Here is a 23,979-nt window from a genome sequence, read left to right as displayed (position 1 = left end):
CGGTTTTAAAGGTACAAAGTCGAGGACGCGCGACAGTAAAAATGTCTTGTAAAAGCTGGCTCGCTCACAATTTCTTTATTTTCATCTCATTTTCACGCGCTATTTTGTGTTTGCTGTAAAAACAGCCTCATCACTTTTGAGATACCAATTTTCGAGGTTGATGCCAGTCCTTCTTGGGGTAGATGGTCTGTGATCCGATTTCGATACATTTTAAAATATCTGCGTTATCATATAACCTATCGCGGTTAGAAACGATTTAAATACCTTTCTTTTTATTCGGAATTTCTTGGAATAGAAATCAATTGTATTGATGGCTTAGAAAATCAAAACTAACTTTAAAAAAATTAAGCAGATAGAATAAAACCCCTTTTGAAAATCGCAATATTTAAGTAAATTTGACAATATTTCAAAAGGGATCCAAAAGTATAACTCTTTTCATTCTAGATATTATACTATCAAATTTAAATGCAAATTTGATCAATATGGAAATATTTTCCTCGGATGGGGTGTGAATCTTCCGAAAAAAGTGTGGCTGAAAATTTTGTATATTTCTGCAAAGTGCAAAGTGGACGCGTCATAAAACTGAGTTTCCAGAGGACACGCGATGATGGAATTGAAGAAAAAACGACCACGAAAGAGGTGGAATACATTGGAGATGAAGAGAGCGTTGTGTTTGAGAAGAGTCGGGGCCGGGAGAGTTCGGTTTCTATGGAAGGGTGTGAAGTATCCGTTTCTCAAATTTATCTTCATTTTCTACGTTTTAGAAATGCGTCAGAGTCGAGAGTCGATGGGAAACTTTTGCGCTTCCGAGATACGTACAGTCTCCGTTGCGGCATCTTTTCTTATGTTAATTTAGCGAGGCGAATACAGTTCCTCAAATGATGGACTTCATACTAGCAGCCACCGGCTTACAGAAACTTTATACGCTTCAATTTTTAGAAATTGGAGAACGTTTGGGTGGGATTATAACGATATTTAGTACGGGAATTGTCCAATATACATTAGGAAATACGAAATACGAAATGCCGTACTTGCACGGTTTGCATGATTAAAATAAAATGTCCTTTGGATATGTACAGAACTTTAGTGAAGATATAGATGGTAGAAAACAACTTGTACTAACAAATAAAAAAAATAAAAAAAAACCACAATTTAGCACAAAATAAAACAAAATAACACAAAATAAAACCAAAAAAAACAAATAATACAAAATAAAGCAAAATAAAGTAAAACAAAATAAAATAAAATACACAAAAAATAAAAAACAAAATAAAATAAAATAAAATAAAAATAGACCAAAACTAAAACAAAAATAAAACAATAATAAAGCAATAAGACAAAAATAAAACAATAAAACAATAATAAAACAAAAAGAAAACTAAAATAAAACAAAAAATACAAAATAAAACAAAAATAAAACAAGAATAAAACAATAAAACAATAATAAAACAATAATAAAACAAAAATAAAACAAAAAGGAAACTAAAAAAAAATGAAACAAAAATAAAACAATAATAAAACAAAAATTAATCAAAAATAAAACTAAAATAAATAAAACAAAAATAAAACAATAAGACAATAACAAAACCCAAAGAAAACTAAAATAAAACCAAAATAATCAAAAATAAAACCATAATAAACAAAAATAAATCAAAAAAATAACAAAAAAAAACAAAACAACCTCAAGCATAAATAAAATAAATCAAGAATGCATTTTTTTGTACTTAGGGTACTGGTGCTGCGAGAGGGGGAGGGAAAACTTCACCGGTAGGAGGTTGCTATTCGGGGAATTAGGAAAAATGCTACAAATCTTTTCAACATAGTTATTATCCCGAAATAAAAATATATACAATTTGTACTCATAATAGATTCCAAATATTTTTGTTTTGTTTTGTCTTATGGTTTTGTTCCTCAACAATTGTTGAAAGTTTAGTACTACATGTACTTGATGTACCTCTCTTTGCTGTGTAAATTTTGGTGTAGTTCTGTAACATCCTTTTGGAATACTTAATTAAAACGTTTATGTTAAATATGCGCCTCCAAAATATTATCTTTTGTACAAAATAGAAGATTTCGGGTTTGTATTTTAATCAGGGGCGTAGGAACCGGGGGGGGGGGCAGGGGGCAATGCCCCTCTCTAGAACTTGGCTGGGAGGGGCAACTCGTGTTAATGCCCCCTTCTTCAAAAGGCTCAAATTCTCATTTTAAAGGCATATAGAGCTTATGGAACCTCAACTGTGTTTAAATTTTAGTCTTTTCCCGCCAATTTCTATAGTAGAAAACAGTACACATGAATTCGGAGAAGCTACACGCCATTAAAAATTCAAAACCATTCTCCAGGCCCCTTTTCGTTTCTCTTTGTTCCCCTACAAATTCTAGAACGTTCCTACGCCCCTGATTTTAATAATAAGCTTAAAGCTGCGAAAATAATTTACTTCTTCCTAGTTTCACTATAAGATCAAAGTGTAGTATTTTTCGCGTGGAAATCGATTGTGGTATTTGATACGTCCAGTTAGTAGATTCGACTAATTTTATAAATAAAACTAAATCCCAGTTATTTTATAAATAAAATATTAGCAAAGGCTTAATAAAAAATATTTGGTTTCCAAAACAGGATTATTTTGAATCAATAAATAACATAATTCAACACTGGTGTTTCACCGTTCCACTTGGATTACCAGTCAAAAGTATAAGTACTTTATTTCGTGCTAGAATTCTAAATCATTTAATGTGGTAACCGGAAGTTATGAATGTTCCAAATATGGCGTCGACGCCCCAATAGAGTCCTCGAATTCTCGACATAAAACCTTATAAGCCTTTCATTGCGAGCAGAAAATCGTTCTAATCTCTTCGTCCAATCACGGTTATAAATAATCCGACCTCACTGAGCGGCGAAGTGGATAAAAAAGTTGCTTACTTTTTCGGTTCCCCCTGTAAAACCCGCTACGCCGCGGAGTTTTGTCTTTTAGAAATATCGCGTGCCATGTTTGATATGGTACGAGTCTATTGGCGGCTATAACACTAAAAAAAAAAATAATGTATGAGCGTGTACTTCATATTCTAGGGAGCGGCTCAGGGCTATTTAACGGCTTACGGCTCGTCTCGGACCGAGCTCGCACGCCATCCGAAGTTGACCATACTCTTCCTAACTCACGCGATGACCGACCATAGAAGTGGGCGTCGTCCCCGAACGTTACGGTCAAGATAGAGTTCGTAGATCGTAGGGACAATCTGTCTTGACCACTAATCCAATGGAAAATTAGTCGATCTATCCTGTCTCGAGAACGCTGGCAACTGATCGAACTCAATTTACAAACTTCGTGTCTAGAAACGTTTTGAAAGTTATTTGGTTTGATTTTTTTGCCAGCGCTTCGCAGTTTTTATAGTTCTTCGCGAACGAGACAAAGCCATACGAAAGTTGCCGACGACGTATAGGTGTTGTCCCAATTGCAACGGGACCATCTACCTTTGTACACTGGACCGTCTACCTTGATACGACCTAAAAACTTAATTTTATCGATAAAGTAACTCGTAAAAAAGTTGTACTTACTTAGTTGGAAATTAGATAGGCAATCCTAACGTCGACAAAAATCCAAATTTCGTTAAATATACTTTGTATTTCCGTTTTTTCCGCAAAAAAACTCAGGTACGACTATGGAAAAGTGCACGAAATTTCTTGTAAATCGAGTTGAAAACTGAATTAGTCAACATTGCTCTGGTAAGAAAAGTCCTTGGAACACTGTTTTTTCGAGGTTTGATATATTTGAACCCTTTTCCACCGACTTTTAATAGCTGTGAATATTTGATAGCATTTCTTCGTTCTGGATATTATGGATTGGAAGAGCAAGAGTATCGGAGACTTTTCCTTCGAGCGGATATGATCCGAGATCCTAGCTTCTCTCCGGGATCTCGCGGTATGCTATTGACTCGCTCTGTCGCTGTCTCTAGCGAAGAATTACGCGGTCAATTTCAATTTCATAGCCCCAAATCGCCATCTAGCGTTTACTTAAGGGATTGAATTGATTTTTTGCCGTATTTTTATTACGGATTCGCTCGTAGAAGAGTTTCAGAGGGTTGGGAATACGTGGAATTGTTCCAATAGGGCAACTGTTCAAACCGGAATTCGAACATGGTAGCGCTTATTAAGTTAGAATTTTTAAATTTCAAATGGGTGATCTATATTTAGAATTTTTATATTTCAAATGGGCGATCTAAAGTTCAAATTTTTTAATTTCAAATGGGTGATCTAAATTTGAAATTTATTGAAATTTGTAATATAAATATCAAATTTATTGAAATGCGTGATCTAATTATCCAATTTATTGAAATGCGTGATCTAATTATCCAATTTATTGAAATGCGTGATCTAATTATCCAATTTATTGAAATGCGTGATCTAATTATCCAATTTATTGAAATGCGTGATCTAATTATCCAATTTATTGAAATGCGTGATCTAATTATCCAATTTATTGAAATGCGTGATCTAATTATCCAATTTATTGAAATGCGTGATCTAATTATCCAATTTATTGAAATGCGTGATCTAATTATCCAATTTATTGAAATGCGTGATCTAATTATCCAATTTATTGAAATGCGTGATCTAATTATCCAATTTATTGAAATGCGTGATCTAATTATCCAATTTATTGAAATGCGTGATCTAATTATCCAATTTATTGAAATGCGTGATCTAATTATCCAATTTATTGAAATGCGTGATCTAATTATCCAATTTATTGAAATGCGTGATCTAATTATCCAATTTATTGAAATGTGTGATCTAATTATCCAATTGATCGAAATGCGTGATCTAATTATCCAATTTATTGAAATGCGTGATCTAATTATCCAATTTATTGAAATGCGTGATCTAATTATCCAATTTATTGAAATGCGTGATCTAATTATCCAATTGATCGAAATGGGAGATCTACATTTCAAATTTATTGAAGTGAGTGCTCTAAATATAAAATTTATTGAAATGGGTTATCTAAATTTCAAATTTTCGAGATGGGTGATCTAAACTTTAAATTTATCGAGATGGGTGATCTAAACTTTAAATTTATTGAAATTGGTGATCTAAATATCAAAATTATCGAAATAGCTATAAGTGATCTAAATATCAAATTTACCTAAATAGGTGATCTAAATATCAAAATTATCGAAATATAAAATTTATTGAAATGGGTGATCTAAATATCAAAATTATCGAAATGGGTGAAATAAATATCAAAATTATCGAAATGGGTGATCGAAATATAAAATTTATTGAAATTGGTGATCTAAATATCAAAATTATCGAAATGGGTGATCTAAATATAAATTTATTGAAATTGGTGATCTAAATGTAAAATGAATTCACTTTTTTTGTCTTTAATTTATGGAAATATGGAAACTTGACGTTACAAACCAGTAGAAACTATTAAAGATGGTGATTTTCAGACCTGTAAATCAAACTACTATACATCAGGGTGTCCACTAAAATATGGACCAGGGCAAATATCTCCAAAACAGTTTTAGGTGCAAATTTGAAATTTTTAGGTCGCATAGAGTATGTAGGGGGAAACCGTCTTTGAAAATTTCGATGACCTTGAACCATGTTTTCAAGGTCATCCAAGTGTTCTCCGTCACGTTTTAGGTCTATATAGCGTAGACTCAATCGGATTCGACCAATAGGAAGTCGAGAAAATTTACCAAAATCACAAAGGTCGTAAAAGGGAAAATTGCAAGAAAGAGCTAATATCTCCAAAACAACATAATGTAATACAGTCTTTTAGATTAAAATTCTGGAATGTGGCCTACTGGAGGCTATTGCAGAAAAATGATTTTTGGTAAGACAATGAGCACAGGAGATACCTTCGCAGATGAGCAAATGGCGTTACCATATGTAACATAATTACTCATAAGTATGCCACTGTACCTTTAACAATTCAAAAATCTTCACTAACGGTTTGTTTCACCACGAACCAGTAATTTTGGGAGTCACACTATTGGCAACTAACATATGTATTTAAGCCAATTGAAAACCTCTAAATTGAGATGGAATTTTTTGTGTCGGAATTTTAGTCAGCTTTATTGAAATTTATAAACTCACTCGGTTTGTGCGGATGAAGTTAAATAATGAGTAGTTTAGAAAAAGAAAAGGTTGGGAAAAATGACAAGTAAGTGATCGCTTTCCGAAAATGGAACAAGTCGTCGAAGTGAGATATTTCACCAGCGTTATTAAAAATTCTGCAAAGACTCGAGCCTTGTAGATGCCCCAGAAAAGCTCAAACTGAAATGTCAACTATTTTTTTCCAATAAACATGCTTCTTTTATTTGACAATGCAAATTTATTTTAGAACCTGAGCAAATTAATTGCATAACAGCACTTGACACTATATTGTAGTTCATTTTAGTTCTTAAGCCTTTGTTGTTCAAACCGGTTTATTTACTAAAATTATGGCCTTCGGTTTATCAATTGTGCGACGGAATTATTGGCATTTGAGATTCGATGACGTCAAATATGTCATCAAATATGACGCCAAGTATTACGTAGGGTACGGATGACGCAATATCTGTGAAACAAACCGTTATAGTGAGAAATAGAGCTAGTGGCATACTTATGAGTAATTATGTTACATATGGTGTTACGCATTTCTTTGGCTGTAGAGGGATGGAAATAAGCAATTGTTCGTTTTACCAAATGGATCGATTCCAAAAGGCAGTGAGATAAAATTTGGTTCCCCCTATATCACTTTACCTCTCCCCCTGTAGCACACGGGAGTCGGTTACGGGTCGGTCTTGGGTCGAAAAGTCGATTTTAGGTCCATGACCAAAAGCCGACCCAAAAAGTCTAAATCTTTTTCGAATAAAAAAATATGTACGTTTTTCAGATTTTCTTAGTCAGTGTGGCTACCGCTGTAGCACAAGGGAGTTGGACCCTCAGTTGGTTACCGGTCGGTCTTGGGTCGAAAAGTCGTTTTAGCTCCATGACCAAAAGCCGACCCAAAATGTCTTAATCTTAAAAAACAAAATATGTACGTTTTTCAGACTTTTCTTAGTCAGGGTGCCGACCGAAATTTATAGTGCAATTTCCGACTTAAAAAAGACCTTACACTGTTTTCTGATAATTAAGATTTTGGGCATCTTATGGGTTTCATGAACCCAAAATATTACAAATAATACTGTGCTAACTTTTTGAAAACGTATATAGTTAATCGATTAAATCAATAAAATTTGCTGTGCTAGCTTGTCCCATTTTGTTTACTTTTAAATAAAATGTATTGAAAAAGTTCTATGCATTGTTAAATTGCTTTACTTTAATCGTGTACAAGATTAAAGATAAAACGAGCTGGCGAACGCCGTGATCGAGGAAATGACTAATATCTTTCTCTTCACAGCTTTCTTTAATTCTTAAACACCACTCGTCTGGTACTCTGGTTCTAACACCTTTAAGAAATTTTTGGGTCGAAAATAAGTCTTATTACCAAGTCGGCCTACCGATGTTTCGGAGTACGTACGACGAACATTTAGAGTCGGCAGAAGTCGAACATACGACGTCGGGCCGACCCTAAATCAAGTAGGACATTTCGACCATAAATAGTGCAGTGGGCCAACTTCCACCCGACTCCGCGAATTACGTCTGCCGCCAACGTCGGCCGGACTTCGATTTGCTACAAGTGTCGTCATAACGTCCTCTTTACCTTTAAGCTTTGAAGAGTATCATTACTATTAAAGTCAAATTTTCCAATAACGATTTGGAAAAACTAATAGCGTCTGCTTTAGCCGCAAACTATCTAGCGGGGGCGTAGCGATAGTTTTCGGTCGCGAATTAGTTTCTTGCCGGGGCTAGTGGCGTAGTGTAGTTTTGTTATCCCATTCGTCTGGGAGGTGCGGGCGACCATCAATTCACTCAGCGGGTGGTTGTTACTTCCGCCCCCAAATATACCCCCGTTGGTGTGGCCTTGACATAGATCTCACGCCTGATTAATCAGTTGGACGAGCGAACTGAATTAACCCACATGAGTTCCCGAATTTCTAACTCGAAAAGGGTTTCCGTTATTAACAGTACTAAATTTGTAAACCTCGGGAAATTTTATGTAGTTTGACCCTTGATCAATTTTTAGCCACGCTACTGCCCAAATTTTTATATTTTAAAAATTGTTCCACCTATTTACAGAAAGCTACTGCCACTTCAAACAAAATTTTCTTGCTACAGGTCTGAGTGTTTTCAAATTTATTGTTAGTTTTGTGAATATTTAGGAATAGTTTTATGATAAACAATTGTCAATAACCCCCAGTTACTCAAATAACAATAATGTGCTTTACGATTTTAAATATTTTTATCAATATTTTTAAGTCCATTTTATTACAAATCTGATTGTCTAAAGTGATAATAAAACCGTTTATCGATTACTAAGCCAATCTACACACTACAGGCGACACCTATGAGCAATATTTGTAAACAGAAACAAAGTTCATTTTTAGTATCCCTTGATCTTCGACGATATTCATCCTTGGATAATTAATTTTTTTATCCTTTTATCGGGATTTTCTTCTACGTACAGGTAATTTTTAGCCAATCTCCATAATTTCTAGCTGTTTTCATCATAATTTTACGAGTTAAATTTAACCTACCCTTAAATTTTAGTAATTTCATTTACTCTTTCCTCAAGCCAAGTCTTAATAATATTTTGTTTTCCTTCTAGATTGAATTCTGTTTGTTGGCAGCTGGTTGAGGAAATATTTTCGAAATTTAAGTCTATTTTGGGTATTAATGTTAAGTAGACTGTGAAATTCTTTTTGACAATTCCTGTCCGTGCTGCTAAGAAATATTACTAACAAGTAGCCAATGATAGAATTTGGAAGTCATCTACCTTTAAATGCCCATTATATTGTGAAGAAGGCATTTTAATTTTCAGCTTCGGACTGATTATGATTCCAGTTTGGCAAATCACTTGATAATATCAAACAATGGGTGTGTGTGTTTGTAAAGAGAGAAATCCTGAGCAGTTGCAGGATTCCGTGCAAAGTCGAAGACATTCGCGTCAACATAATAGACGACATTTACGAAGGCTTTCTTCTCAACAGTCCAACGAAATTTCCACTAGCCATATTGAACAGGGCATCCAAGATCAAGTTGATATAGTTTGGAATGCCATAAATAGCAGCGGGAAACTAAGTTCTCACATAGATAAACTAGTACTAGAAACCCTCGCTGTAATACGGAAATTGGTTGACAAGTAAGTCGTTTTTCTTTGAAATATAATGAACCTGAAGCTTAAATTAAATTACAATGTTTTTCACAAATTTTAGTGAGCAAGAACCACCGCCTTCCATGTTAAAGCTTCATTACATAGCTGATAAAGAAAGGGGTTGGTTGATGGTGGTACAATCAATGGTTAACGTGATTCCAATGGACGACCCTTTAGGACCAGCTGTCATTACCCTTCTCCTTGATGACTGCCCTCTACCCACTAAAGTAAATAAGATTTTATTTTATCATATAAAGTTGTTCTAATTCTAAATTTCTTTGAATTATTAGGATTCTATTCTAAAATTGCCAGATATATTTCATTTGTCGAGGGCGTTAACATTGAAAGGGAAATTTCAGCCGATTAAAAATAGAAATATTTGTGTAGTCCTAGGATGTATCGCAGAAAAACTAGCTGGTATTTATTATATAAGAAATTTTATGTAAAAAAATTATTTAAAATTAATGGTCTTCATTCTGTAGGACCTAGCAGTGTAGCGCTCTTGACAACTCAAACTCTGGAATATCTTTTAATGAATTTGGTACGTTTATTTTATCTTTTCTTATAAATTGGAGATAAATATCATTGAATCTTAGTTATTTTTTTCTTCAGGACCCAACATACCATTCCTCTGTGATTTTATTTTCATTAATTGCCTTAGAAAAATTTGCTCAAACAAGTAAGTTTTGTTAATTTACTCTGGTCTGAAGTAGCCAAGATTTACGTTTTAATTCTTCAATTATAATTAAATAGGTGAGAACAAATCTACCATTGACAAAAGACTAAAGCTTTGCACCGAAAATCCTCTTGAGAAGTTAGAAACATGGATTAACAGCCAAGATTTCACAAAGAAACAAGTTGGTTTTTGCGCTCAGTGGTGTCTTGATAACTTGTGTATGTATCAGTTTAGGACTCGCTACGCTCGTATTATTGAATATTTTGAACATAATAATGATAGTTCAATTTCTTTCGAATGGCAGTTTTACGTCCAGGACGACCATTTGCGTATGAGAAAGCTGATCGCACAAATTTGAATGCCATGCTCAATAGTAACGATGTTAGTGAATATTTGAAGATATCAGCGGATGGTTTGGCGGCTCGTTGCGACGCTTCCTCTTTTGAAAGTGTTCGTTGCACTTTCCAAGTCGACTCTGGTGTCTGGTATTACGAAGTAACGATAATAACTTCAGGGGTGATGCAAATTGGTTGGGCCACGAAGGACAGTAAATTTCTGAACCACGTAAGATTATTCTTTGTCTTAATTAATCTTTGGTAAAGAATTTTAAGAGTTATCTTTATTTCGAATTATTTAGGAAGGTTATGGTATTGGAGATGATGAATTTTCTCTGGCCTACGACGGATGCAGACAGTTAATATGGTACAATGCCGCAAGCACGCCACACACCCATCCATGTTGGAAACCAGGTAGGATAAAAACTCATATTGACAGCTATAATATAGTACCTTGATAGCCCAATAGATGTCATTGTTGGAATTCAGTACCAGATCCCCTTCGATTACTGGGTCTAACGCCATTAAACACAACAATGAAGACTACTACGACAACCAAACATCTTCTAGATAAATAATAGTCGATTAGAAAACCTAACGAAGACCAACGTGGTGAAACAACCACATTCCCCCTACTGTGCCCTAACGAGAACCGATAGTGAGCCACCCTGAATCGAAAGGGACCTACCCAGGGTGGGAAAAAACTGAACTGAACTGATGTAGGGTATGTTCAGTAACTAGTCAACGGAGTCAGCATTGAAAGTTGTTGAACAACATTTTGTACTCCAGTATTGACGTCTCGGTTCTCACCGTTGCAGTGAAGCATTGAAAAAGCATTGAGCTTAATTTTCATTTGGGTTTTGTCATCTGTCAAAGCGTCTAATTAATAAAAATGTCATACCTAGAGAAAATTTAGACGTCATGATTCTCAACGCTGGGGCGTCCCATTCAGAAACTGATGACGTCATGATTCAACGTTGTAGTGAAGCGTTGAAAGAGCATTGAGTTTGATTTTCATTTGGATTTTATTGTCTGTCAAAGCGTTTAATCAATATAAATGTCGTCACAAGAGAAAATTTAGACGTGACGATTCTCAACGCTGTAGGGTTGATTTATTTTTCATTCAACGTTGATTTTACGTATACTAGTTACTGAACGTACCCCTAGTGTATTAGTTTTGATTGGTTGTAATTTCCAAGAATCATAAACAGACTAGATATAGTAGATAACTCTTGTAATTTCTTCAGTATTTATTACATTTTCCATCGCTTAGCCCCAAATTTTATTTTATAAATTATAATTAACATCTTTTTGATTGAACTAAAATAAGTTAAGATATGAAAATTTTAAATCTTTATTATGAATGTTAATTGTAGTAGATTCAGGTATTTTTTAAAGAATTAATAGTAATTTTCTTCTTTGGTTAAACCACGCTGGAGCTTCTTACCGAGTGATAAAATTTTAATATTTGGAACTGCTGTAATGATTGGGGTGTAACTTTATGTGGTATTTTTTATGTTGTACTGAAAAGCGTAGAATAGGTTGTCTTTACTGGTTTAACTTTTTGATTAATTTATTGTTGACTTAATTTAACATTAACTTTTTGCAGGTGACATTTTGGGGTCCTTGCTTGACGTGACAAATCAATGGATAATATTTTATCTCAATGGAAAACCTCTTTCTCCTTGCCAACAAGTCTTCAGCAACGCAAAGTAGGTTACTTTTTACGTTGTTTGCATGTAAATTACCTCACCTCTTCTTTAAATTTTGGGTAATGACACAATATAATCAATTTAAAGTTATGTTAGATGGCGACACTGTTACTGATCCCAAAAGAGTATTATTAATCAATTTATTTTTCCCATATCAGTACTTCTTGATAATGCAATATTAATAATAAATAGAACGTTAAATATCATATTACATCTCAAAAGAAAACCGCCTGTAGTGCAATAGATGGAGACACTTTTATCGATCGTTCCTACTTATTTAATTATCTATTGCAGCGACCCTTTTATTGATCGTTCGAATTTACTTATCTATTGCTAGATGGCGCTAGTGCTGTATTGGGTACAATAATAATATAATAGTTATTATACATTTCTCTAACTGATAGCATAAAATGAACCAGAAAATCATTTTGAAATTTTCAATATTGATAGATTTATGTTTCGCTTTTTAATTACGATTTAAGTCTTAATAAGAAGTTAATCATGCAAAAATTATGCTTCTTTTTCTGCAATGACCTTAGGGAGCTTCCAATCTGAAATAGATATTTTGTTTTAACAAACGGGCAATTTTGTTTCGTTGGCGGCTGCTCTCTTTTGATCACAACTACCCCTGTAGTGTTCCCCCTCATTCTCATAAACGAATATCAACGTTTGACGTCATTGATACCTAATCGGTCAAGGTTATTGAAAAGGGGTGAACAACCCTTAGTCTTTCCTTCACCCACCCCCTCTTCGTTCATCTTGAATGTTTTTCCATTGAACGCGTCCCGGTTGTATTTAAGGCACTCGCCGATAGATGTCACCTCGTGAATGAAGGATCCGAGAAAAATGCCCCGTTTTCTACCATCCATCCATCTTTTCCGTGTCTATACTTTTCTTGTTCTTTGACGGAAACTGACCCTTATTTAAATATATCCAGCCCATATTCGCTTTGCTCGTTTAAGCGCAAATCTTGCTAAATCGGTGCTTTTCAGAAATATATATTCCTACGAGTCTATTACGGATAAATTCAACTTTGGGTGAACTTTTAACAGCGTTTCTTTTCTTTAATCATTTTTCTGAATATTGGGATTACTTTATGTTAATATGAACTTTTCAGCAAGAAATGTTGAAACGATTTTTACCCTTTATCCAAATCCACCTCATGACCCCCAGAATGCTCCTCCCCTTAAACATCAATCAAATCGTCTCGGTATCTGATTAGTTCCCTAAAACTGACGCCTTCCATCGCATTCTAGTTTTAAATAAATTTATCCTTGCTTTAAATAAACGCATTCTAGCTTTAAATAAACGCATTCTTGCTTTCAATAAACTCATTATTGCTTTAAATAAACTAATTCTAGCTTTAAATAAAAGCATTCTTGCTTTTAATAAACGCATTCTTGCTTTATGTATATGCATTCTGGCTTTATATAAACGCATTCTGGCTTTATATAAACGCATTCTGGCTTTAAAATAATGCATTCTGGCTTCAAATAAACGCATTCTTGGTTTAAATAAATGTATTCTTGATCAGTGGGGGGGGGGCGTTTCTGGGTCCTGACCCCCCTTGGGCCTACCTTTGACTTAACTAATTCCAGCCCCTTCTCGACCCCCCTCTTAACATTCACATAATTCGACCCCCCCTGGACGAATTTCTGGCCACGCCACTGTTCTTGGTTTCAGTATCGACTGATTATAAACCACCAATATAGATATATTTTTCTATTTTCGTAATATTTTTTGTTGTAAGTGAGAAAAGAAACGCGAAATCGAGATGAAGAAAGGACCAGAGCAGATCTCTTTTATCTCCCGGTCTAGTCTAGTTTACCTTTCCCTCTGTTCGTAAGCCTCGGGGTTCCTTTGTTTCGTTACTTTTCTATTTTCTTTAGCCATTTTCAATGCGCCATTTGATGATGTATGGATGGGGATAGACTGAGAAGAGTACACGCCCCCCCCCCCTCCCCGGGGCCATATTTCGCGCCAAAACTCTCCCTCCACCCCCACCCAGCCTCTATAGATTTATAACTTATCTGGCTACTTGTACACCGGATATACCATATCTCCTAGTTCGTTTTAACGTTAGAAATGCCTAGTGAACTAGGCTTGGACTTTGTCTTTATCTTCGACGCCAAAATGGATTTTGTTCACCGATAACCGAATATTTCGTCATTACTTTACTTTCCCGCCAATTTTTACAGCCATCCTTCTAAGCCTCGGCAAACAATAGTAACGCGTACTTTGAAAAAATTGTCTGTTAACTCGAGCTACGAATTGATTTTTAATCTCAGATCATCTGTATCCAACGGGAATCGAAATGTGTGCTTATTATATGCCGCCATTGGGATGATTTTTTATAAGTGGATGGCACGACATCTGTAATACGTTTTCATAAGTTTTGAAATTAACATTTAGTATATATTTTACGAATTACAGGGTGACCACATCTCCTATATTTTATAATTTTTCCTATAGCTTCCTATAATTACACTATTTTCCTATTTTTTTCCTATAATTACACTATTTTCCTATTTTTTCCTATAATTACAATATTTTCCAATTTTTTTGCTATATCTGTGGAATTTTTCGGGCTTTAGCTGTAACAATTATATCTTTTGATATCGAAATCTACAAATTTAGAAATTAGTTTAGAAATATTATAAATTTTCCCTCTCCCAATCAATTATTTAACCAAATCCACCATAAAATCAAGGATTTTCACTTCATAATTACTTAAAACCTATTTTTTCATGTAATTTTAATGGAATTTATCCTATATTTTCCTTTTACAAAAACAAATCCCTCCAGTTAGTCAGATCAGATTAATTATTTACAGGGCTGGGGAAAAAACTGTTTTTTTGTTTTTTTTTGTTTTAACCAGATTTTTTTAAAACACAGGTTTATATTACTTTTAAACTATTTTTTCGCTTGTGTTGACTCTTTTTCAACTGTACTAAAGTTTAATTTGAGTAAAAAAATTAAAGTACCAAAATTATAAGCACAGATTAAAAAATTAAAAACTTTTTCATTTTCTGGGACTCTATCCTTAAAGGGATTAGTGGATTACACTTCTTTGACTCTCTAACATCTTTGTTAAAGACTTTAAACAAAAACACGAGTGATTTTGTTTAGAAAATTATTTGATTTAAATCACACAAATGTATTTCAATGGAGGAAAAAAATGTTTTTAAAAAAATTAAAATACATAGAATATCTGAGCAAACTAAAATATTTAATTACTATTAAATTTGATTAAGATTTCATTTCATTCAAGATTAAGTAGCTGATAAAAGTTAAATAATCGTTAACAGGGTTCATACAAACATGGAAATCAGGGAAAACCTGGAAATATCAGTGAAATTTATTTAAAGCAAAAAAGTCTGGAAAATATCAGGGAAAATGAAAATTTTCCTGAAAAATCAGGGAAATCAGGGAAAATAATTATGAGAACTCCAAATTATGCGCAATTTATTTTAGTATTAATGAAATTATTACTTAGTATTGAATTCATACGCTCAATCTTGACTAAATTATATTAGAAAGTGTAACAGTACTGCTTTTAACATTTTAGAGACCCTATTGTTTTAAAAAGTACACCAGCAAAATATTCCAAACTACTCTGGAAAACCTGGAAATATCAGGGAAAATGGTTTTTGAAATATTGTATGAACCCTGGTTAATTTTACAGGAAAAGAACCATTAATAGGTGTTTCCATAAAATCCTCATCAAAGAACAGCCTAGGAGGTGGTATACTCTAGTAAGGGACATGTAACTGGCTGTAGTCTTTGGTTTTTATTGAATTTTCGGGAAACATGTTTGCCAGCTTATTGACGTATATTCATGCGACTCGCGCCGGTGGTTTTAGAACTGGAACGTACTGAACTGAACTCCCATCAAAGACTGAGGAGGCAATTTTTGTCAAAGGGGAAAACAACATAGCCGGATTTTATGAAAACACCTATTGTATAAAAATCAATTCAATAAAATCAAAAATCGATTGATTTGATTTTTATTAAAAAAGTCATAAAAGAATTGATCTGACATAATAAACCCCGCCAGGTTATTCAGTTAGCTGAACAGTTATTCGACTTAAACGTTTAAATAGTATATGTGTAATCTTGTGGAAGCTAATTAAAATATGTAAAATCTATAACTGACAAGGAGACATCCCGAAGTGTAACCCACCGATTTGGTTCAAACTCGGGGGATTGGTAGACCTACGTGTAACTTGAAAAATCCTAAATGGAATTTATTCAATGGGCAACCGTTTTGCCATAGCAACGAAAAATGTTTTTGACAACAACAAATGGTAACTTTCCCATTGAAAATAACATGGGATTCTGACTTATTCCTAGGACCCCCCTGTGAAAAATTTGAACAAATTTAAAAATTTCGAAAATACCAAAAATAAAAAAATAGATAAAAATTGACCAAAAAAAAACATCAAAATTGCAAAATTGGTCAACTTTTGATCAATTTGAGGTCAAAATCCCATGTTATTTTCAATGGGAAAATTTAATATTTTGTATTGTCAAAATCATTTTTCGTTGCCATGGCAAAACGGTTTGCCCATTGAATAAATTCCCTTTAGGATTTTTTATGATACATGAATGTCTACCAATCCCTCGAGTTTGAACAAAATCGGTGGGTTACACTTCGGGATGTCTCCTTGTGAGTGTAATTGGAAATCTGCTCACCTTATGTCTATCGGTTTACAAGGAATTCAGATTAGTTTCGGGTTTAAACTATGTGGTTTTCATATTGACCCGTATCAACTGATCTGATGATATCAGAACGTAAATGCCGATAATCTTATCTAATTGATCTAATATTACTTATCTGAGAACCGGTTGGAAGCGCTTGTCAAAAATTTTACGTAACTAACGCCAGTTACCGCTAGCAACCTTCAACCCCTTTAACAGGGTTCCTACACGACCTGGAAAAGTCAGGGAATTGGAAAATGTTCCCAAAATGTCAGGGAAAAGTCAGGGAATTTGGAAATGTTTCCAGAAGGTCAAGGAAAAGTCAGGGAATTTGAAAATGTTCCCAAAATGTCAGGGAAAAGTCAGGAAATTTGGAAATGTTTCCAGAAGGTCAAGGAAAAGTCAGGGAATTTGAAATTGTTCCCAAAATGTCAGGGAAAAGTCAGGGAATTTGGAAATGTTTCCAGAAGGTCAGGGAAAAGTCAGGGAATTTGGAAATGTTTCCAGAAGGTCGGGGAAAAGTCAGGGAATTTGGAAATGTTTCCAGAAGGTCAAGGAAAAGTCAGGGAATTTGAAATTGTTCCCAAAATGTCAGGGAAAAGTCAGGGAATTTGGAAATGTTTCCAGAAGGTCAGGGAAAAGTCAGGGAATTTGGAAATGTTTCCAGAAGGTCGGGGAAAAGTCAGGGAATTTGGAAATGTTTCCAGAAGGTCGGGGAAAAGTCAGGGAATTTGGAAATGTTTCCAGAAGGTCAAGGAAAAGTCAGGGAATTTGGAAATGTTTCCAGAAGGTCAAGGAAAAGTCAGGGAATTTGGAAATGTTTCCAGAAGGTCAGGGAAAAGTCAAGGAATTTGAAAATGATTAAAAAAGGTCAGGGAATTTGAAAATGATTAAAAAAGGTCAGGGAATTTGAAAATGATTAAAAAAGGTCAGGGAATTTGAAAATGTTTCCAAAAGGTCGGGCAAAGTCAGGGAATTTGAAAATGTTTCCAGAAGGTCAGGGAAAAGTCAGGGAATTTTAAAATGTTTCACAAAGGTCAGGGAATTTTAAAATGAACCCAAAAAAATCAGGCAAATAAATTTTTGAAAGAAAATATTTTCAAGATTTTTACCTCAAACCATTCATTTATCCTACCCAAATGGTCAGGGAAAATTTGGCAATTTCGTCAGGAAAAACCTGGAAATGTCAGGGAATTGAATTCCGAAAATTTTGTACGAACCCTGTTTAATATGTAAAATACCGAATCTGAGCATTCAGTAGTCCATAAGGGGTGGGGCCATCTTATTTTTAGCTCTTACCGGAAAAATCTTGCGGACGTCACCAATATTGGTCGAAGGCTTCCGATAGAATTTCAAATTCCTTTTCCTCCCTCAATACTCGATAATTCCAGCCCCTACCGGCCCCTTCACCCCCCACCGACCCCTTCACCCGTCCCCACACACACTATATCGCTTCCTTCCCCCCTCTTTTACCCCCCCCCCCCCTGCATCGTATTCTTTATACAATTCGTCCTATAGTCCGAGAATTTTTCGCCTGCCCCCTGCTTTGGAATAATATTACCTCTTTGGAGCAAGCATCTGAATCGGATCCCTGTGTGTGTCAGTTTGCTGAGAGAAAAATTTAGAGTTGTGATATTTCTGGTAATATTAAATGCGGAAAAATTAAGGGTTTTTATTCTAGATTAGTTAGTTTTATTTTTGAATTCGAAAAAATGAGGTGAAAATGATTTAAATTAAATTTGCGAACAATACTAGGCTAATCATGGAATCAAAATCCCTTTTTTTCGTAGAAATACGGAAAATTTTCCGGAAATAGGCCTGAGTAATTCTCCGGAATATTTTCAACTCTATAAAAATTAAAATTTGCCTGATAAAATCAGTTGCGTAAATTAATCCATAAAGATAAAGAGTTTAGCTTTGAAATAAATATTTTTCTTTGGGTTTATATTTTAAAATCAGTGTGCTTTTTATTTACACCGTGACTTCATTTCATAAGTATTTGAAATTTATATTTATCTGTAATTTCAACAGAAATTTTCCATATTTTCTAAAAATATTTTTCTTCATAAAATCCTATAACACTTAAAACTTCCTATTTTGTCTATGAAACGTTTTTTTAAGTTTTCAGGGTAGTTGGATTTCAATAGGTTATTTAAATCTAGATTTTTTTTTAAATCTTTGATGCAGCTATGGAAATTTATGTTCTTTAAAAATGTCAATTCAAAGCAAACTGAATTAGAAGTAGTAAATTAAATTAATTAAGATTGTTTTAACATTCGCTTGAAATCAAGTATTTTTCTTAAAAATCATTGGTTTAAGTCGCATTTATAAATTAGGACTAGTAATTAAATTTTAAAAATTATTTAAAATTTAGTTTACATTACCGCTGTACGTAAAATATTTATCAATATCTAGAAAAACTTTTTTAGACGGGGTTACGAGTGTAAACCAATACAAAACAACCATATTTGTTTTTGGATAGAAAATACGTATCAAGTAAAATGAAAAGAAACGTATTCGGATATGCTCTTGCAAACTTTTTTCCATGAAAAATGAGAATAAAATGGTATGACAGTGCACTGAACCGTCTTTTACAATGATTTTATCATATGCACTACTGTTATGATAGATAACGTTGTTAATATCGGCCACGAATAGCCGATATATCGGCTGTACCCCAGAAGTCCTATAATTCCTATAAAATCCTATATTTTCAAAAATGTCGTTTAACATCCTATATTTTTAGCAAAATCCCCAAAAAGTCCTATAAAATCCTATAATTTTGATATTTTGCTCATTTCAAATCCCGCCACTCATAATGTCAGTGAAATTGTTAGATTTAGCTAGAGGATAAATTCCTATTCAAAGTCTTTCTAGTCCATACTTTTGTTATTGTTAACATGGTTAGCTACTAGTATATTTTTGTGATAAAATGCTTCTATTTTTAAGTGAAAATCAAAGATTTATTTCACTAAATATAGATTTTGTTTTTAAATGCATAAAGTCAGTAAATAAAATAGCATACATAGTCCTATAAAATCCGATAATTTTGAAAAAAATAGTCCTATAAAGTCCTATATTTTTAGAAATACAATCCTATTTTTCCTATAAAAAAATTGAAGATTTGAGTGGGGGCCCTGCTGTACCCATATCGGTGCACCCCTAAGAAAAAGATAAGTAAAACGTTTAAAAAAAACAATAGAATAAATAATAAAAATTGTATTTAAATCGAAAGTCATTTTGTGCTGATCGCTGCTCTGTGGTCATAAGCGAACTTGTTCTTCTGGCAACTCGGCTCTCCATCAGAACGAAATATATGAAAGTAAAGTAATTATTAAAACTAGAGACAAATTATTAAATCTTCTATTTCTTACGCCACAAAATAATTTAGAAGTGCCTAGCTACATAAAAGCGATTTATTGCAGTTATTCAAAAAGGGTAGACTTCTTACTATTGCTAGAAAATAAGTGTGATAAATCCGAGTTAAGATTACCCCAAGGGGTCGGACATTTGTACAAAATCCCGTACACTTCTCAAGAAATCTCCGACGAAATCGCGAAATCTCAGACGAAATCGCGAAATCTTAGACGAAATCGCAAAATCTCTGACGAAGTCGCGAAATCTCTAATAAAATCGCGAAATCTCTGATGAAATCGCGAAATCTTTGACGAAATCGCGAAATCACAGAGATTTCGAAATCCCGTACCCTTTTTTTGGGAATGTCCGACCCCTCGGATTACCCTCAGATGTTATCAGTTGAGATAAGGGTCAAAATGAAATCAGATTGTTTAAACCCGAAATTAATCTGAATTCATTGTAAGGCGACTGAAGTTTAAAGGATTTCAGAGGCTTCACAGTTATCGATTATACATATATCGCAATTAGATCCCTTTCGAAGTTTTAAATACTTCATTTTGATTTACTTTCCGCAAGGTTATATTTCTACTAACAAGTTAGCTAACTAAAATTATCGTCTAATTTTGAAAATTATATCCTAAAATTATCCCTAAATTTTGAAATTTTTATCCCTAAATTTTGAAATTTTTATCCTCTAATTATGAAATTTTTATTCTCTAATTTTGAAATTATATCCTCTAGTTTTGAAATTTTTATCCTCTAATTTTGAAAAATCCTTTAATTATTCTACAATTTTGAGAAAATCCTTTAATTATCCTCTAATATTGAAAAATCCTATAATTATCCTCTAATATTGAAAAATCCTAGAATTATTCTATAATGTTGAAAAATCCTATAATTGTTCTATAATTTTGAAAAATCCTTTAATTATTCTACAATTTTGAAAAACCCAAGAATTATCCTCTATTATTGAAAAATCCTAGAATTATTCTATAATTTTGTAAAATCCTATAATTATTCTATAATTTTGAAATTTATATCCTGAAATTATCCAATAATTTTGAAATTTATATCCTGAAATTATCCAATAATTTGGAAATTTATATCCTGAAATTATCCAATAATTTTGAAATTTATATCCTGAAATTATCCAATAATTTTGAAATTTATATCCTGAAATTATCCTATAATTTTAAAATTTATATTCTGAAATTATCCTATAATTTTGAAATTTATATCCTGAAATTATCCTATAATTTTGAAATTTATATCCTGAAATTATCCTATAATTTTGAAATTTATATCCTGAAATTATCCTATAATTTTGAAATTTATTTCCTGAAATTATCCTATAATTTTGAAATTTATATCCTGAAATTATCCTATAATTTTGAAATTTCTATCCTGAAATTATCCTATAATTTTGAAATTTATTTCCTGAAATTATCCTATAATTTAGAAATTTATTTCCTGAAATTATCCTATAATTTAGAAATTTTTATTACTATATTTATCCTATAATTTTGAAAAAACAATTACTATATTTATCCAAGTATATATTTTTGAGCACTATTGTCTGGTATCCTCGAGGAACCTTTTCCCGAAAATCGGTAATCAGGAGACTACCCTTTCTACGTCAATCTCTTTCCTCTTAAATATTTATTTAAGCCAAAAGCTAAATCTACAAAATAAGCCGAAAAAAGGCAATATTAAACCCTCGCAACACATCCCAAAAACAACAAAAAGCAAGCGCGGGCTATCAGTCCAAACAATCGCCTCCGTAGATAACACTGGCATCCCACCAATCGCGATTAGGTTTAGCATCCCACCAGCCTCGTACGGCGTGGCTCACCGTGTCCGCGAGAGGATCGCCCGTAAAAACGGCCAGTAAGTTTCTAAGCCTAAATATTTCGTCTCTTCTTTCTCACTCGCGCTAATGCGAATTTATTCGGATGCAATTTATGAAAAATGGGCCCGAGTTTTATCGGGCGAGAAGTTCGAACCAAGCTGCGAAAAAGCGCGGAGATGTTATCGCTTTACGACCCTTTCCCCGGGCCCACCCCCCGACGACCCCTCTCTCTCCAACCCCCGCGTCCCTAGCTCGAGCGTCCCTCGATCTTGGAACCCCCCTGTTTTCGATTGGCGAAAGGTTGCTTTCCCTCCCACTATCTACTCGCTGCGAATCTCGCCGCCAGTCCTTTTCTAGAAGGGTCAAAGGCAAAGCGAGCGAGCGGTAAATAACGGATAATTTTCATCTGGCAGCCTTCATTCAATGCGCCGCTCTCCCCTCCCATCTCCGTTCTTTTACAGCTTCTGCCTCTCTCTCTCGGACCTCGCCTTTTACTGCGAAACCGCGAGTTTTCCTTTCCAAAGCGCGGACATGTTTGGCGCGAATCCAAAACAGTGGCGCGCCTGCGCAGTCACCTTCCAACGCCGAAAAGAGGCTGGGGTGGCCCTGCTAATAATGAGAATAGAGAAGGCGAGTGGATACCGTAACGAGGGGTCATTCGGAAAAGAATTCGCCATTTCGAGGTTTCCCTTTTCGCTATTTATTGTATTGGCCGTGTCGACTTTCCAGCCGATTTCCCTCAGCGTTGATTCTCTTTTCAGCTGTTATTTTGAATAGAGATGACTTCGTTAGTTTGTTTGTATGTTTTCGGGAGATAGAGAGTTACCGGGTGTCTAGTTGCGATTGATACAAAAGCCATTTTTGGTCGCCAGTCTACGAGGATTACGGGATTTCAGAACCGTTTTTAGCCGCAAAATGGCGGTATAAATGCGCGATCGGAATTTTTAAAATCGTGGTTTGTTCGCGAGGGGGTAGTCATTTCATTAATCGGGTGTACAAATCACTTAAATAATCACGAGTAATCAGGCGTATTCACTTAAAATAATCACGAGTAATCAGGCGTATTCACTTAAAATAATCACGAGTAATCAGGCGTATTCACTTAAAATAATCACGAGTAATCAGGCGTATTCACTTAAAATAATCACGAGTAATCAGGCGTATTCACTTAAAATAATCACGAGTAATCAGGCGTATTCACTTAAAATAATCACGAGTAATCAGGCGTATTCACTTAAAATAATCACGAGTAATCAGGCGTATTCACTTAAAATAATCACGAGTAATCAGGCGTATTCACTTAAAATAATCACGAGTAATCAGGCGTATTCACTTAAAATAATCACGAGTAATCAGGTGTATTCACTTAAAATAATCACGAGTAATCAGGTGTATTCACTTAAAATAATCACAAGTAATCACTGAAAATTTTTGGGTAATCACTGGAAATCACTGAAACATTATGAGAAATCACTGGTTATCATATTATGTTTTACGAAAATCCGAAATCAGGTGTACAAAATATTTACGAGTGACTACCCCCTCGTTTGTTCGAGCTAAATAAATTTTATTTAAATCAAGGAAATTATTGATTCATGACGAATTGAGGTAAAACAAATGGGCCAAAACAATTAAGATTTCCTTTAATTTAATATAACCGTTAGAAGTAAAAAGTATCTATATTATATTTATTATTTACTATACATAATATATTATTAAAATTAAATATTTTATTTAGAAATCAATAAATTCAAGAAAATCCGATTTAAAATAGGATTTCGTTTAATAACATACCCTGTTTCAAATAATTGGAAACTGTGCTATAATCGATGTGCTTATACGATTACGTTGTTATTTGAAAAATACATTATTACAATTTTATTTTTGCAATTTATTTAAAAAATAAAAATGGTTATTCCCACGCGAAAATTACCAGACTTTGTATCGATTATTTAACATTGTAACAGGCACTAGATAGTTTTGAATTGACTCTTAATTTTAAATAATGAATTTAAACTTAAAGGGAATATAACCTGCAAAGCAATCTTTATAGAAGACCCCTTCAATTTATTAAATTAGCCTGTACAGTGGCGCCAAATATTTCTAA

General features: G+C 33.8%; 2 protein-coding genes across 4 annotated transcripts in view; one reads left to right on the top strand and one right to left on the bottom strand.

Moving 5' to 3' along the window:
* The window catches only part of LOC149927197 (sodium-dependent neutral amino acid transporter B(0)AT3), a 98,944-nt gene extending 95,046 nt beyond the window's left edge, over positions 1–3,898 (bottom strand). Inside the window, exon 1 of the mRNA XM_090158814.1 lies at positions 3,551–3,898. The gene's annotated coding sequence lies outside the window, so the exon portion shown is untranslated. The remainder of the gene's footprint in view (positions 1–3,550) is intronic.
* Positions 3,899–8,161: 4,263 nt separating this feature from the next.
* LOC149927196 (RING finger and SPRY domain-containing protein 1-like) overlaps positions 8,162–23,979 on the top strand; it is a 51,377-nt gene continuing 35,559 nt past the window's right edge. For 2 of the 3 annotated variants that reach the window (XM_090158697.1, XM_090158695.1), the window contains exons 1-10: positions 8,415–8,555; positions 8,697–9,230; positions 9,304–9,469; positions 9,533–9,659; positions 9,725–9,783; positions 9,855–9,921; positions 9,996–10,136; positions 10,223–10,482; positions 10,556–10,667; positions 11,863–11,965. In XM_090158697.1, the coding sequence (XP_090014823.1) occupies positions 8,962–9,230; positions 9,304–9,469; positions 9,533–9,659; positions 9,725–9,783; positions 9,855–9,921; positions 9,996–10,136; positions 10,223–10,482; positions 10,556–10,667; positions 11,863–11,965 (1,304 nt within the window). In that variant the 5' untranslated portion in view covers positions 8,415–8,555; positions 8,697–8,961. Of the gene's footprint in view, positions 8,207–8,414; positions 8,556–8,696; positions 9,231–9,303; positions 9,470–9,532; positions 9,660–9,724; positions 9,784–9,854; positions 9,922–9,995; positions 10,137–10,222; positions 10,483–10,555; positions 10,668–11,862; positions 11,966–23,979 lie in introns of those variants that run through there. The other variant, XM_090158696.1, reaches the window with a different exon arrangement.

Source organism: Leiobunum rupestre, chromosome 9, assembly GCF_980474605.1.
Source record: "Leiobunum rupestre chromosome 9, qqLeiRupe1.1.hap1, whole genome shotgun sequence".
NCBI lineage: Eukaryota > Metazoa > Arthropoda > Arachnida > Opiliones > Sclerosomatidae > Leiobunum > Leiobunum rupestre.
Note: the sequence above shows the minus strand (reverse complement) of the source record. Positions and strands in the feature narration are given on the sequence as shown.